This window comes from Bos indicus, chromosome 18 (assembly GCF_029378745.1).
Source record: "Bos indicus isolate NIAB-ARS_2022 breed Sahiwal x Tharparkar chromosome 18, NIAB-ARS_B.indTharparkar_mat_pri_1.0, whole genome shotgun sequence".
In the NCBI taxonomy this organism is placed as follows: Eukaryota; Metazoa; Chordata; class Mammalia; order Artiodactyla; family Bovidae; genus Bos; species Bos indicus.
In genome coordinates this window covers 14,386,188-14,400,603 of record NC_091777.1, presented here as the reverse complement: position 1 = coordinate 14,400,603, position 14,416 = coordinate 14,386,188, and the positions used below count along the sequence as shown (strand labels likewise).

The window sequence follows — 14,416 nt, the reverse complement described above, 5'->3', positions numbered from 1 at the left end:
TGGAGGGCAGCAGTGGACCAGGAAGGCCAGCACCTGCTGTCCCCGTGCCCCAGGGGCCCGGAGCAGTGCCATCAGGCCCGACCCTGGGCGAGATCCAACTCTTAAGGCCACTAACCATGTGACTCTGGCCTGCAGTGGCCCGTGTGTACTCAGGTGTGGTGCTGGTCCTATGTGCGCCCACCCCGTAGGGCCCTCTGCTCAGAGAGAACTAGGCTGCTCCACCACTGTGCTCAGCAAACTGAACTTCTTTATTAAGTGCCAAGGTCCAGGCGGGCGCTGCCCCCTGCAGCCCCTCTGCCGAGGCCTGTGCGTGGTTTCCCGGGCCCCTGCAGGGCAGCAGCAGCCGGGCGCTCACTTCACGTGCTCGGCCGCGTGGGAGGAGCAGTAATACTTTTTGTGGGCGATGAAGGTGGACAGGCTGCTGAACCTGATGTTGCACAGGCGGCAGTACCTGTGGTTGCCGTTGGGCACAGGGGCCGGCGCTCCCTGGCTGGGGGTCTGCACACCCTTGTCCGAATACGAGGGGGGCGTCGGCACAGCCTCCGGGGACGCGGCTGGGGGCGGGCCGGGCCGGGGGCTGCTGGCAGGCGGCTCCTGCAGGTCCTGACCGTTGAGGCCATCGCGGGGAGCAGCGGGCGAGGGCGTCCGGGCCTCCGCGCCTGGACCAACTAAGGGCTTGCCCAGCAGCAGGCCGTGCGCCAAGCGGAAGTGCTCGATGAGGTCGCCGCGCACCACGCCGTTCGGGGGGCAGTAGGGGCAGACGACGGCGGGCGGGTCCTCGGGGGCCGCACGCAGGCGGCGCGGGGCGGCGGGGCACGAGAACTTTTTGTGCGCCAGGTAGGCCTCGAGGCTGTGGAAGCTCACGCGGCAAGCCGTGCACTCGTGGTAATCGGCCAGGGCCGCCAGGCCAGGCGCAGGGCCGGGGGCGGCTGCTGGAGCCTGGCGTCGCGGCTTCTTACTTAGGTCGATAGGGCCTTCGGCCGCTTCCTGGCCACTTCCGCTTCCGGGCCGCGGCGATGCGGGCGGCGTGGGGGCAGGTCCGGGTGGCGTAGGGGCGGAGCCTGGCGCGGAGGGAGGGGCGGGCCCGGCCAGGGGCGGGGCAGGTCCGGCTAAGGGCGGGGCAGGCCCGGCCGCGTGCAACTCATAGAGCTTGCGGCGCCTGCGCGAGCGCACTGGCGGCGCCGAGGGCGCAGGTGTCCCGGCTGGTGCTGGGCGGCGCGGCGGCGGGTCGTGGCGGGAGGCGCAGTAGTAACGCTTGTGCACCGTGTAGGTCTCGTGGCGGCTGAAGCGGATGTTGCAGGCCTCGCACAGCGTCCGGCGGGGGTCGTCGTCCTCATCCGCCCCGCTGCCCGGGCTAGGGCTGCCCTCGCTGCCCCGGCCGCTCGCGTCAGCGTCTGCCTCGGGCGTGGCCGCGCTCCCCGCCTCGTCCTCGCGTGCCCCGGGACCCGGCGACGAGCGTGGCGCCTCGGCCTCCGAGGATGGCGGGGCAGGGGGCACGCGAGGCGGGGCGGGGGCCGCCTTGGGCCGGCGGGCTGGGGGCACGTCGTCGGGCGGCCGGCGGCCAGAGCAGTAGAGGCGCTTGTGCACGTAGAAGTTGTTCACGTTGTTGAAGGTGATGTCGCACTCGAAGCACGTGGCGCCCTTGGGGGCCCCGGCGAAGAGGCCTGTCGGCGCGCCCAACCCCGTACCCGCCTGCAGCCGGCTGTGCACCAGCTCGGACATCTTGGCCAGGATCTCGGAGGCCGGTGGCGCCGCGGGCAGGTGCGGCAGGAACAGTGCGCTGGGCCCTGGGCTGGAGCCGGGTGTGGGGCTGGAGAGCTCTGCTTTCACCCGCGCGGGGCCAGGGCTGGGTGGTGACGGCGTTCGTGAAGGGGCGAGAGGCCCTGGCTCTGCCTCGGGCTCCTCCGCTGCCTCCACCTTGATGCTCCTGGGAGCCGCTGGGGGATCGCCGCCGCCCCCGTTCTGGGGACCCGCTCTAGACTCTCCGTTGGTGGCTTCGGCCAGGGCCTTCCTGTCCACTCCTGGTGAGGGGGCGGGCGCCAGGCCTAGGTCGGCAGAGGCCAGGGGGCCATGCAGTGCCGTGTGCTGATGGAAGGCGGCCAGACTGTCTGTGGGGAGAGCCCAGAGGCCACCTGTCAGGGCTGGAGCAGGACCTGCCTGGGGCAGACCTGAAGTGGGGAGGGTGGGAAGGGGGAATGGGGCTGGGCAGACGTGGTACAGAACCCAGTCTGAAACCGCCACGCCTCTTCCTGGTTCCCAGGGGCTCACCTGTGGGGAGTTTGGCAGTGGGGTGGCCTGTCCCTGGTGAATAGATCTCAGCCTTAGAGCCCGGCTGGCAGACCATGTGGTTGGTCACCAGGTGGCTGTAGAGGATGTCCCTTGTGGTGGAGATGAAGCCGCAGCTGTGGCAGACTCCTGCAGGAGGGCCATGGAGTCAGGGCCCTGGGCAGCTGGGCCCTACCAACCCTAACCACGGCCTCCATCCCCACCCTGCTTACCGGTCAGCGTGTCTGTGTGCACCTTGAGATGCCGCTCACAGTTGGCCTTGGTGGTGAAGGCGGACAGGCAGATGAGACACACGAAGGGGCGCTCTCCTGGAACACAGGCCTGGTGAGAGAGCCTCACTGGCCAGAGACCCCTCGGCTCTGCCTCCCAGGACCCTGGGGCCCGTGGGAGGCAGCAGGGAATGGTAAAGAGGACCACCCAGGCACACCCGTGGCTGGCATGCAACCCCAGGACAGGCACGGTGAGCCTGGGTGGGAGGACACTGTTGGGGGGTGGGGGTGGTGCTCACCACTATGGCTACGCATGTGGATCTCCAGGGAGCTGGCGCTGGGGCAGCTTTTGCGGCACTGGGGGAAGGGGCAGACCCGCTCGTTGGGGTAGGTCTCCTTGGGCTTCTCATCCAGGGTGGCCACAGCAGGGGAGCCGGCACCCTGGCGGCTGGCACAGTAGTAGAGGAGGTGGGCTTGCAGGTTCCGCTCGCTACGGTACCAGATGCCACAGTCTTTGCAGGGAAAGACGTCTTCTGAGGGGATGAGAAGGCAGGGGAGAGTTGGGCCAAGCCTGAGGGGGTGCCCCGGCAGCAGTGTGGCCACCTCCCACCCAGGGCAGGCATGGCCCTCTGCAACATGAGGGCTGTGCCGCGGGGTCCTCCAGCTCGGGGAGCGAGGCCTGTGACCTGGGCTGTGCCTTCTTAGGTGTCCCTTGGTGACGCTGCGTCCCCTTTCTGTGGATCTCCAGGATGCCATGGGGACACGTGGATGGGGTCCCCCAGGACAGCCCCGCACTGCTTTCCAACAGTAAGCCCCGGAAGGAGACGCTGGGGTCTTGTGGGTGCCCATGGAAGGAGTGTGGTCAGTGGGGATGACAGGACATGGGGGACAGCCTGGAGCCGGGTGCCCATGGAGGAGGAGGAGACAGGTGGGTGGGCATCCAGGTGCATGTGTCCCCAAGCGCTGGGGGCGGGTAGAGGCCAGGAGCTGCGGGGGACCAAGAGCGTCAGAGTCAAATACACCCCCCACCTGATGGCTCCGTGTGTTACTGGTCAGACTTTGCTGATTCACCACACTTAGCCGTGTGGGCTGCCTCTGTGTTTTTGGTTTATGGGAGTGTGGCCTGTGGGGGTGGACCTGCCAACTGGTGAGGGTTTCTCTGATGGGCGGTTCAGCAGCCCTCCGGTTCCCAGAGATCCTTCAGGAATGTCCTGTTGTTTCTGCCCTGCTCTGCGGCTGAACCCAGGGAGGGGGAGGCTTTGTTCTGTGTCCTGACCTTGATGTGGGGTGGAGGGGCCTGGGACCCCTTCTTGGGGTTTTAACTTGTGTGGGTTAGGATGTGCTCCTCGCCCTGCTGGTTGGCAGTTCTTCAGAGGTGGTGGCCTCCCCACCGCCCGTGGGTGCTGCCAAGCCTCCACCTTCTGCCTCCTCTAAACCAGCGGTCCCCAACCTGTTTGGCACCAGGGGCCAGCTTCATAGAAGACAATTTTTCCAGACGGGGGTGGAGTGGAGATGGTTTTGGGATAATTCAAATGCATTACATGTATTGTGCACTTTATTTCTACTGTTAACATCAGCTCCATCTCACATCATCAGGCATTAGATCCCAGAGGTTGGGGAGCCCTGCTCTAAGGAATTTAGTACCTGTCTGTGGGGTGAGGTCGTCCCCTCATGCCCAGTATCTGCAGTTTTTCTGGCCCCAACCTTCCCACTGTGTTACCACTGGTTTTCAAGTTCCCTTTTATTTGGGGGCCTCAGGGCAGCTCTGTTCTCTTACTAGCGGAGGCCTGGAGCTGGGATCCAGATCTCTAGGGCCAGCGGTGGGCTTTTGGTATCTGCAAGCTCAGTGCTGGGGGATGGGGGGCTGGCTGTGGCATGGGGAGGGGGTGGGAACCTTGGAGTCTCAGGTGAGCCCTAGCCCTGAAACAGCGAGGATGGTCACAGTCCCACTGACCCAAGGTGACCCGAGTCCTGGCTGGACGCAGCCCTGTGACCTGCACAGACACCTCGAGATGGGCATTAGCTCCACTCCTGTCACAGGTGAGAAAACTGAGGCTCCCAGTGCTGGAGTCTCAGGAATTAAACTGGGTCTGGTTGACTTTGGAGCTCAGGGTCTGAGGGCCTTTCTAGACCAGCAGCTGGAGACCCACTTGAGGCTGGGGTGGGGTGTAAACTCGATAGCGAGCCCACCATGGCCTCACAGATGAAACATCAAACTCAAGGGGAGGGAAACCGAGGCCCAGAGAGGCTGCCTCTGGGCTGGCTCGAGAGGAAGTCCTCCAGCACTGGGGCTCCTGGCAGGCTCCCCTTGAACAGAGGGGAGACAGGCCTTGCTAGGCAACGGATGCCATTTCCTGCCCTGGTGCAGTGGCCATCCTGGCCCCTTAGAGACCCTTCCATTCAGCCTCCCTCTTGCCTGAAACTTTGTTTAGATAAGACCCCTCTGTACTCACCTCCGCCCTGAGCCCCCTGCAGGACCCGTTCTCCCTGGAGCGGCGGCCTTGCCCTGTCCAGTACAGTCCTTCCACGCAGGCTCTGGGCACGGGCCTCCTGCCTGTGCTTGTCCCCCTCCCTTCTGGTGACACCTGCCTCACTTGGCTGCAACTGTTTGGGTCATGGTGTCCCTTCCAGTGCCCGCAGATCCTGTCTCTCCCTGGGGCCTCATCCCGCCCAGAGCTCCCCACTCTGACTACACCCTGAGTCTCAGCACGTGTCCACTTAGTGCCCAACAGGCTGCTGGCTGGGCCCCCCTCCTTGCCTGTGATGCCCTGGCCTCGCGCTGCTGCCTCCTCACCCAGCAGGCCTTTGGGCTCCCGCACCTCTCCAGTCTGCCTTGGTCCCTCCACTGGCTGCAGGTCACCACCACATTTAACCTGCTTAAGAAGAAGGCTACTCTTCTCCACCTAACAGCCCTGCAGTTTTAGAACTACATTGGATCCCTGACTTAGCGACTGCACACACATTGCTGCCTGAAAGCCTTCTGCTGGGGTCATTTCTCAGAAGGGACCCCAGCCCTCACGTGGGACCACCCTCGGAGTCTTGCTCTGGCCAAGGTCTTGCTGGGCCGTCCGCCTGGCTGCCCTCCCTGGTCTGCGGGTCTCCCAGGCACCCGGACTGAGGCAGCCCTGGGCAGTGCCCACGTCACAGCTTTTCTCCCATCGTGAACCTGCCCGTGGCCACCTGCCTTAGCCCTGGGAGTGGTGGTGGTTCCCTCAACACAGGCAGGTTCCTCCACTGCTTGGTCTGGCATGGACATCAAACAAGGATTTGAGGAATAAGCAAGTCCAGACCCTCTGCTGGTCGTGGGGAGGGTCCCTCTGCTCCAGCTGGTCTTATCGGTGCCTTTGTCCTAGAGGACACAGGTGTGTCCCTCGCAACTGGGAGGTAGGGGTGGGGCCAGCACATAGTGGGTGAGGGCAGGGCTGCTGCTAGGCCCCCAGGGTGGGCGCATCAGAGACCCTACCCCAGCCCCAGGAGGCTGCTCTGATTGCTGGCCAAGTAGGGGGCTGAAGAACCTGTGTGTGCCAGACACACCGGGTGAAAAGCTCCCTCACCCATGGGCTGCATCCTGGGGCTCCCCCCGATCCCCACTGCCAGGCCCCTGGAGCACATGCCCTCCTCTGGTCAGCTAACAGACCAGCAGACTGGTCCCTGCAGATCTTAAGCTGGGGACCCCTTGCAGTCTAGCGGGGGCCGGGTGGCAGTGGGTTACTCACTGTTGACGACCGCGGTTGCGAGGATGGATGCCATGCCAGCCTGCTGGGGCAGGAGCTGGATGTCGGGGTGGGAGGGGGCTGGGCTCTCAGGCTCCGCTGGCTCCTTCTTCACAGGGTGGCTGGGGTTGCTGGGGGGCTTGGCCACCAGGAGCACTTTCAGCTGTCCACCTGCAGGCACCGGCCTGGTGAGCCTGCACCAGAGGGCTTCATCTGCGGGGGAGGGCAGCTGTGACGTGGCAGCCCGCAGCTCCAGGCCACAACGGCCGTGCCTCTGCAAAGACCTCCCTCCACCGCCCCAATCTTATCCTCCTGAGCGCCTCTGCGCGGCCCCATCTTAGACACCTGGGTTCCACAGCTGGGCATGGGGACCGGAGAGAAGCCACACCAGGTGGGCAGCTGTGGCCGGCTGGTTTCCATGGTGCCCCCTGCCTCCTTGGGGTTCCTGAGTGGTCCCCCAGGGTGTGCCTGCTCTTTTGGGCCTCCCTGCGCCAGCCTGTCTGAGTGGGAGGGCCCTTTTCCAGGAGAGAGGAGCCAAGCAGACCGGAACAGCCCGGAGGGCTGGGTAGCCACTCACCAAGCCCTGGAAAGGCCTCACAGCTTGGCCGGCACGGCTGTTTCCACAGCAGCCTGCAGGGGGCAGCCGCGGCTAACAGGACTCAGTCCAGCTCAGAGGCTGCCAGGAGCCTGCCTTCCCTAAGAGGCAAGGCCCCAGGCCACCTTATGAGAGCATTCAGCACCCCAGGGACCCTTATCCTACCCGGGCAGATGGGCCCTGCTGACCAGGCAAGGCAGTGCTAACCAGGCCGTTTCCCAGTCAGGTGTCCAGGCCCCTAGCTGGTCACCTGCTGCCAACCCAGGCCCTCCAGTGCTCTCTGGGCCCTTAAGAGTACCCTCAAGCAGGGAGGAGGGGTGGGGGTCCTCTGGAGAGGAGTACATGTGGCCATGTTAGCCAGGTCCATGGGGTCACCACAGGCAGAGGGAAAGCTCAGGTCCCTGGGTGCTCCTGGGGACCCCACATGGGGAGGGGCTCGGGTGGGTGTTGGAGCAGCAGCCCAGCCTGGTCCCCTCTTGCCCCCAGGACACTTAATTCATTGCACTCAGGCGATGGTGAGGGGGACACCCCCAGAACATTCTACCGAAGTGGAGCCCCTGTCGGGGAAGGAGGTGGGTTTCCTGTGGTCAGCAGGCACATGGCCCTTCCAGGTGGCCACGCTGTGGTGGATGGCCCTTGCTCGGGTGTAGAACTTGTCACGAGTCCGTCCTCCCACCCACCCTGGGACCAGAGCCTCCATCTGTAATGGGAGGTCCCCCGCCTTGATGCCCAGATCGTCACACGCTGGGAAGGCTGGTCTGGGCAGACCAGGGCAGGCAGGACCAGGACACCAGGGGTGCCAAGGACCCAGCCTGCCCCCCTCCCTCGAGAGCCACTCCTGGATGGCACAGGAGGGGCATGGGGGCGAGTGCTTTCCTTGTCCTCACAAGACAGAGGCCCCACATGGACCTGCTGGCCCTTGCCAGACCCGGCAGCCCACCAGGCCTGGTTCCTCTGCTGCCCTGGTGGTCTCCCAGAGGTCCTGAGGGCAGTCCTGGCCTCACTGGGGGGCTGCTCCCCCATGCCCGGGCAGATGTCTGTCCAGTCCCAGACTGACATTGATCGGGGCATGGCAGCAGTGGCCCAGGCAGGCTGGTTTGCCTTTAAGGGCTGCCCCAGGAAAAGCATGACCCCCCTCCTCCGGAAGCCGTGAGGGAAGCACCAGGATACCAACCCTTCCGGTAGATCTCCGCGTTGGCCTCAGCCTCGGCCAGGGGCTGGGGCAGTGTCCTCAGCCAGCAGGCCTCGTCCTCCAGCAGCAGGGTCAGGGCCGGGCTCTGGGGGCAGGAAGAGGGGTCAGCAAGCACTCAGTCATGCTCCCGGACACAGCAGAAAAAGAGGTAGACCAGGAGCGTTCTTCAGGGACCACGTGGGCAGAAGCCTGAGAGTTCACCCCATGGGTGTGCTGAGCACCGTGCTGGCAACAGGCACACTGCAGGGAGCCAGCGCCTTCCACAGGTCAGGCGCTGGGTTCACTGAGGAGCTGAGGCCCAGAGAGGTCGAGCAGCTCACCCAAGGTTGCACAGACAGACCGCCATTCGCTCCAGCCGCCCCCTCCCGAGTGGGCTGCTACCCCAGGCGCAGGCTGCTGGTGCGAGTGAGCAGGGGACTGGCCTGGAAGAGATGGCATCATCCCAGCCCTGGGGCACGCCGGTGCATCTCTGTCCGGTCCATTCTGGGGCTGGTAGGTGGCGGACATGTGAGGAACCTCTGCCTGGGCCCAGCAGCCCCACAAGGTCCCCGGGCAGCAAGACGTCCCCCTGCCTTGCTGGCTGAGCACCCAACCTCCCCGCGGCTCCCAGAGCATGGTCAGCCCCTTGCCCCCACCTTGCTGGTTGCACCCTCCTCCCACCTCACAGGTGAGGGAAGGGAAGGGAGGCAGCTCACTCCCCCAGTGGCCTGGGCTGAGAGTCCGGCCTTTGAAGCGCCCAGCGGGGAGCAATGCAGTACAGACCTTGCCCTGCTTGGCCCCAGGAGGTTGGAGTGACCACTGCCGCCCGTCAGGCTGCAGCCCCAGGGCTGGGTGGGTTCTGGACTGCTCCTCTCCAGTGGGATGGCCAAGCTCAGCCCCTGGGCGCCGTGTGCAAACTGTTGAGCTAACTGTAAGACCGTGTTACCTGCTGCCCCCTGGACGGGCCGTTTGTGCACCCTGAGGCACCTGTGGCAGCTGGCCAGGATGCTATGTGGTGGGATGTCTGGGGCAAGTAGCACTTGGAGGGGTCCTCTGATGGGTTGTGGGCACCAGCATGCCTGGTCCTAGCCCATGGCTTTATTAGGCTTTGCCTGCAGGGACCACATGGGCTCCAGAGCTGGGTACCAGGGTGCAGTCCAGACTCCCTGACTGGGAGACTTGGGAGGGCACTGGCCCTCAATGCACAGCGGCCTCACCGCACTCCTCTGCGCCTTGCCCTCATCCTGTGTTGGGCTCAGGCAGCCCGGCCAGTGGACTAGCTGCAACGCTCAGTCGTGGAACAGTCGAGTGGAGAATAGTCGGCCAGTGGCTCACAGGAGTGGAGCTGGCCAGCGCCATGCCCACCCTGCCTTGGCCCCAGCATCTCTGCAGATGGCGATGCCTGGAGCCTGCATGCCCCCTCGACCGACCTTGTGCTGCGCCTGCTCTTGGGGTGGGTCACGTCCCTCTCTGTGACTTGGTTTCCCCTGGGGTACCGGGTAGTCACCGTCAGTGTGGAGCCCCCCTCACTTTGGACAACGCCTGCCTGGCAAGTGAAGAACAGGAGCAGGGCCATCCTTGCTCATCCATTCCCTCTGGCTGGCAGGACACAGTGGGCAGGGGCTGTGCCTCTGGGCCCAGGAGGCCACCAGGCCGTCAACCACCAGATATCAGCTGGAGGCGACGGGTGCCACCAAGGAGCTGGCTTTTGAGGGCCAGCCGCAGAGCCAGGGGTCTCCCCACTGGGAGGTTTTTGCCGCCCATAGCTGGGGACAGGCTGGGGCCAAAGCGGAGCGGGCGCAGCAGCGAGTGGCCAGCGGCTCCCACATCCCGGCTGGCCCGACCTGGGCTGGCAGCTCGCAGAGGCGGGGGCCTCTCCGAGTCTCTAATGAATATTAATGAGTGGAGGAGGGAGAAAAAAATTAATCTGCCTGATCCTCTGATGGGTGCTGCGGTAACGATATGAAATCTAATTATTCGTCCCAATATTTCTAAACCCTCAAACTGAGACTGACAGCCTCCCGGTCGGTTTAGTGCTTATCACTCCCGGGAGCGGCGTGTTTGCGGCATGATAAAAGCACAGCCCTGCTGACGCTGCAGAACCCCCGATTCTCCACTTCCGTCCACGCGGAGGGCAGGAGGCAGCGCCATGTTCCTGGGGGCTCTGTGTCTCCTGCCAGGAGCGGTTCCTTGCCTAGTGGCTGCCCTGGACTGGCTGGGCGCCCATGAGGGTGGGCGAGGGGTAGGGGACATGGGGACCCCATGCCTGAATCCCAAGAGGGAGAGGGGCCAGGAGATCCAGGGTTAGAACCCTTTCCTCTCATTCCCTTGGCCCTTAATACTCTGTGGGAGCCTGGCCCCCACTTACATGGGCAAGGCTGAGCCCATTACCCCTGGCCTGCCCTCCTGCGCTTGGACCCTAGGGGTGCAGGCACCAGCACCCCGCCACAGTTCCAGGGAAGGGAGCATGCCTCTACCCACCCTGTCCCGGGAGCTGCAGCCTGCCCCCGACCCAGCCCTGGGCGGTGAGGACAGATTTCAGTCTCTGCCCTCCCTGCTGTGCAGGGCCGGACATGGTTCGAGCTGCCCTATTCTATCTTTTCTTCTCCCCTCTGCCCCCACCCTAATTCCAGGCAGCCTTGGGACAGAGCCCTTTTCTCTGGTGGTTGAAGGTCCTGTGGGCAGCATGGTGTGAGCCTGGCCCTTCTGCCAAAACTATCAGAGACTGGCTGCCTCCCCTCCCTGGGCTCCCCCAGGCTCACTGCTGGGTTTGGGTCTAGCTCGCTCTGGACAGGCTAGGTCCAGAGCGAGCAAGAAGCTTGGTTTTCCACCCTGCCTTAGCTGTGGGGGTTGCTTGGTCCCTTCGTGACTAGGCCTCCCCACCCAGCCCCGGGATAGCGGGCGGCTCCTTTAAATTCTCTGGGTGCATCTGAGAACCCTCCTTGTTCCCCCAACAAAGAGGTCAGTGTCTGGGTTCTGTGCCCACTGATAACCATCAGAAACCCTATCTCTACCGCATCCGCTGTGACAGCCATATCTCAGGCTGTTCCCAAACCTGCCTTGCGTCCGTGAAGCAGCGTCCAGGGGCGGCGGGGTCCTGGCTCAGGGAGCCAGATGGCCCGCGGAAGGCCTCCCAGGGCACTGCGGGTAGGCTCACGGGAGGTGAGGGGAGCAGGCTGTGGTGGGCTCTGATCAGGCTGCACCCCTGTCTTGTCAGTCTGTCCCACTCACCATTGCCAGAGGCATCCCCACCCATGGGGCAGCTCAGGTGTGTCAGGCGAGAGAAGCCCAAGGGACCCACTGTGTGCCATGCCCAGGCTGGGCATCTTCCCTTAGGGATCATTCCCTATGGCAACCGCAGGAAGAGGGGCCTCACCAGGAGGGCCGTGGTCCGGTGCGCTGCAGCACCCCACCCTCTGGCCAGGGCTCGTCCTGCTGAAAGTTTGGCTCTGCCTGGCCATGACCACTGATGACAACCTTTGGGGGAGGTCCTGTGGGGAGAGCCGCTCAGGGCCTGTGGTGCCCGAAGGCCCAGCCCCATCTGCGTGGAGCCAGCTGACCTCGTGTCAGCCTCATGGGCAGGGGCTGCCTACCCAGACCTGCTGCTCCTCCAGAGGGTCCGTCCTGCCTCTCACTGACGTCACAGTGGCCTTGCAGATAAAGTGGATGAGCTCTGGGAGGGCAGCTGGACAGATAGATGGATGGGCCAGGTTAGTGCAGGCCTGCTGGTTCGCTCGTCCAGCCACCATCCATCTCCCCTTTCACGTGTTTACATAGCTACCTATCCATCCACCCACCCACCCACCCATCTTCTGCCTGCCCACAGATTCACCCACCTGTCCATCCACCTTCTAACTGCCCGTCCATCTTCCATTTATCCATCCACTATCCATTCATCCATCCACCATCCACCTGCCCATTCATCTGGTACGCAACCTTCCATCTGACATCTACCTGTGCACGCATCCATCCATTTATCCGTCCAGTGTCCACTCACCCTTCCATCCATCCTTGTCCATCTACTATCCTTCCTCTATTATCCATCCACCTTCTGCCCATACATCCAGCACTTAACCTTCTGTCCAACATCTATCTGCCTGTGCACGCATCCATCCAGTTATCTAGCCAGTATCCACTCACCCTCCCATCCATCGACCAACACTCTTCCATCCACCTCTGCCCATCATTCTACCATCCAGGTCATCTGTTGGGAGAAGGCAATGGCACCCCACTCCAGTACCGTTGCCTGGAAAATCCCATGGACGGAGGAGCCTGGTGGGCTGCAGTCCATGGGGTCGCTAAGAGTTGGATATGACTGAGCGACTTCTTTCACTTTCCACTTTCACGCATTGGAGAAGGAAATGGCAACCCACTCCAGTGTTCTTGCCTGGAGAATCCCAGGGATGGGGGAGCCTGGTAGGTTGCAGTCCATGGGGTCGCACAGAGTCGGACACGACTGAAGCAACTTAGCAGCAGCAGCAGCAGCAGCAGGTCATCTGTCTACCATCTGCCTGTCCACCTATCCATCTGTCTCTCTGCTTATCCTCCACTCATCATCCTCTTACCCATCTACATATCCATCTACCACCCATCCTGAACGTTTCTTCTGCATCTGAGTACAAGTTTTACACTGCTGGGCTTCCAACCCCTGGGTTTCCAGCAAAGGCCCCCAGTTGCATCCTGGGGTACCTTGAGGTCCCACAGCGAACCAACTCTTGACTCCTGGCAGGCTCTGTGTGCTGTGTCCTTTCCTCGGTCCCATCCCCAAGGCCTGGCGTGTGCGGGGACGCCACCGTGCCTCCCCTCTGCAGGCAGCCTAGGCCCAGGGCGATTGTGGGAAAGTGCTGCCATACCCCAGAGTTGCCCCTCTCCCACTTTGTCCTCCAAACAGCAAAGACAAGCTGCATGGCAGGCGATGGGATGGTCTGGGGTGGGAGGTACGCGGGGGAGAGAGCCAGGCCCATCAACTGAGCTCGATAAGGGGCCCGCTGGAACGCTAGCGAAAATATTTAGACAATAAATGAAGTATCGGAGAGGCACGCGTATCTTTAAGAAATCAATCATCTTGTACGCGTGTCTGGACACTTGGCGCCAAGGCAGAGATAGTGCCTGCTGGGAAGATAAGGGTTAATCAAGGATTTAATTCTGCAGGAGATAAAGCCGCAGGCCGAGCGGGCTGCCCTTCCTCCCTGGGCTCCTCTGCACGAGCCTCAAAGGAGCGCTCCCTGGACACTATCTCCCAGCCTGGAGAGGGTTTCCAGCCTCACGCCAAGTCTTCCCAGGCTGACCTGTGCCCTGGGCCCAAGGAATACAAGAACCTCCAGAGGGGAGGCTGCCGGCAGGAGGGGAGGGCCTGGGGGTGGGGGTGCAGTGGGGATCCCGGGGCTCCAGTCCCCCAGCCCCACCTTCAGGGGTCTCTGCTATTTGGTCCTGGTGACTGTATTATGTTACCCACCCTCTTGGGCCTCAGTTTTCTCATCTGGACATTGGGAACAGCAGTGCCTCCCTCAGGCAGGGCTGGACAAAGTGAGGGGCCAAGTCTAAAGACTGGCGCCTAGCAGTTGTGTCTGGAACACACAGCTGTCCCTTGGAAGGGGCTGACCTTCCCCAAGGAAGGAGCGGAGGGAGAGGTAGGGTCCTGCTCAGGACAGACGGAGGGCGCGGTCAGCCTGCCTCGACAGTCACGGCGCTCCCATCAGCGCCGCCTAACAGCTGCCCTCTCGAGGGTAGGCTGCTACTTGCGTCCCTCCAGTGACAGGGAGCTTCCTGCCTATAGGGACTGCGTAAGCACCACAGCCTCAATCACACAGTGGAGCCAAGTCTGGCTCCTTCCAAGGAGCTGAAATCCATGCTGGAGCTCTCGCTGCTTCCTACCTGCTTGGGGCCATGGGATAGGAGGGCTGCCCTCCACAGGGTGCTGGCCATGCTGCCCTGGAGGCGTGGCCTGGGGTAATCGCCGCACATGTATCGCCTCATTTAACCCGCCCAGCATTCCCGGGAACCCGGCTTCCCCGCCTTACAGAGGAGCTGCTGCTCTGCCACCCTCTTCACTGCCAGGAGTGCAGGCTCGGGCCTCAAGGACCCTACAGGACTCCGATGTGTCCCCCTGAGGTTCCTGGGGCTGAGGAGACAGCAGCTCAGAGAGGCGGGGCACACGGCAAAGCGGCCACAGGGTAGGAGACCCCAGGGTCCGACCCTGTGCCATGGGGATGGCCTGGCCTTGAAGGTGGGCATCCTGTGTCCTGGGCCAGCCTCCCACCACCTCGCTGAGCCGTCTCCAAGCTCCTGAAGCTCAGGTCCCGATTCTGAGACCTCTGCCCCAGCGTGACCCACGGCCCAGGCTTCACTTCTCACCAGAGTGGCTAGGGGCCATGAGCCACTGTGGAAGGGTATGGCTGGGGATTCTGCCCATGCTCCCTGCCAGCCCTGCTGCAGGCACCGC

The 14,416-nt window shown here is 63.4% G+C and overlaps 1 protein-coding gene across 2 annotated transcripts in view; it reads right to left on the bottom strand.

The window, feature by feature from the left end:
• Positions 1–229: 229 nt before the first annotated feature.
• Positions 230–14,416, bottom strand: part of ZFPM1 (zinc finger protein, FOG family member 1) — a 61,736-nt gene continuing 47,549 nt past the window's right edge. For both annotated transcript variants that reach the window (XM_070770436.1, XM_070770437.1), the window contains 6 exons: positions 7,978–8,080; positions 6,212–6,421; positions 2,795–3,028; positions 2,499–2,594; positions 2,269–2,415; positions 230–2,108 (listed from right to left, as the gene is read on the bottom strand). In XM_070770436.1, coding sequence (XP_070626537.1) covers positions 352–2,108; positions 2,269–2,415; positions 2,499–2,594; positions 2,795–3,028; positions 6,212–6,421; positions 7,978–8,080 — 2,547 coding nt within the window. In that variant the 3' untranslated portion in view covers positions 230–351. The remainder of the gene's footprint in view (positions 2,109–2,268; positions 2,416–2,498; positions 2,595–2,794; positions 3,029–6,211; positions 6,422–7,977; positions 8,081–14,416) is intronic.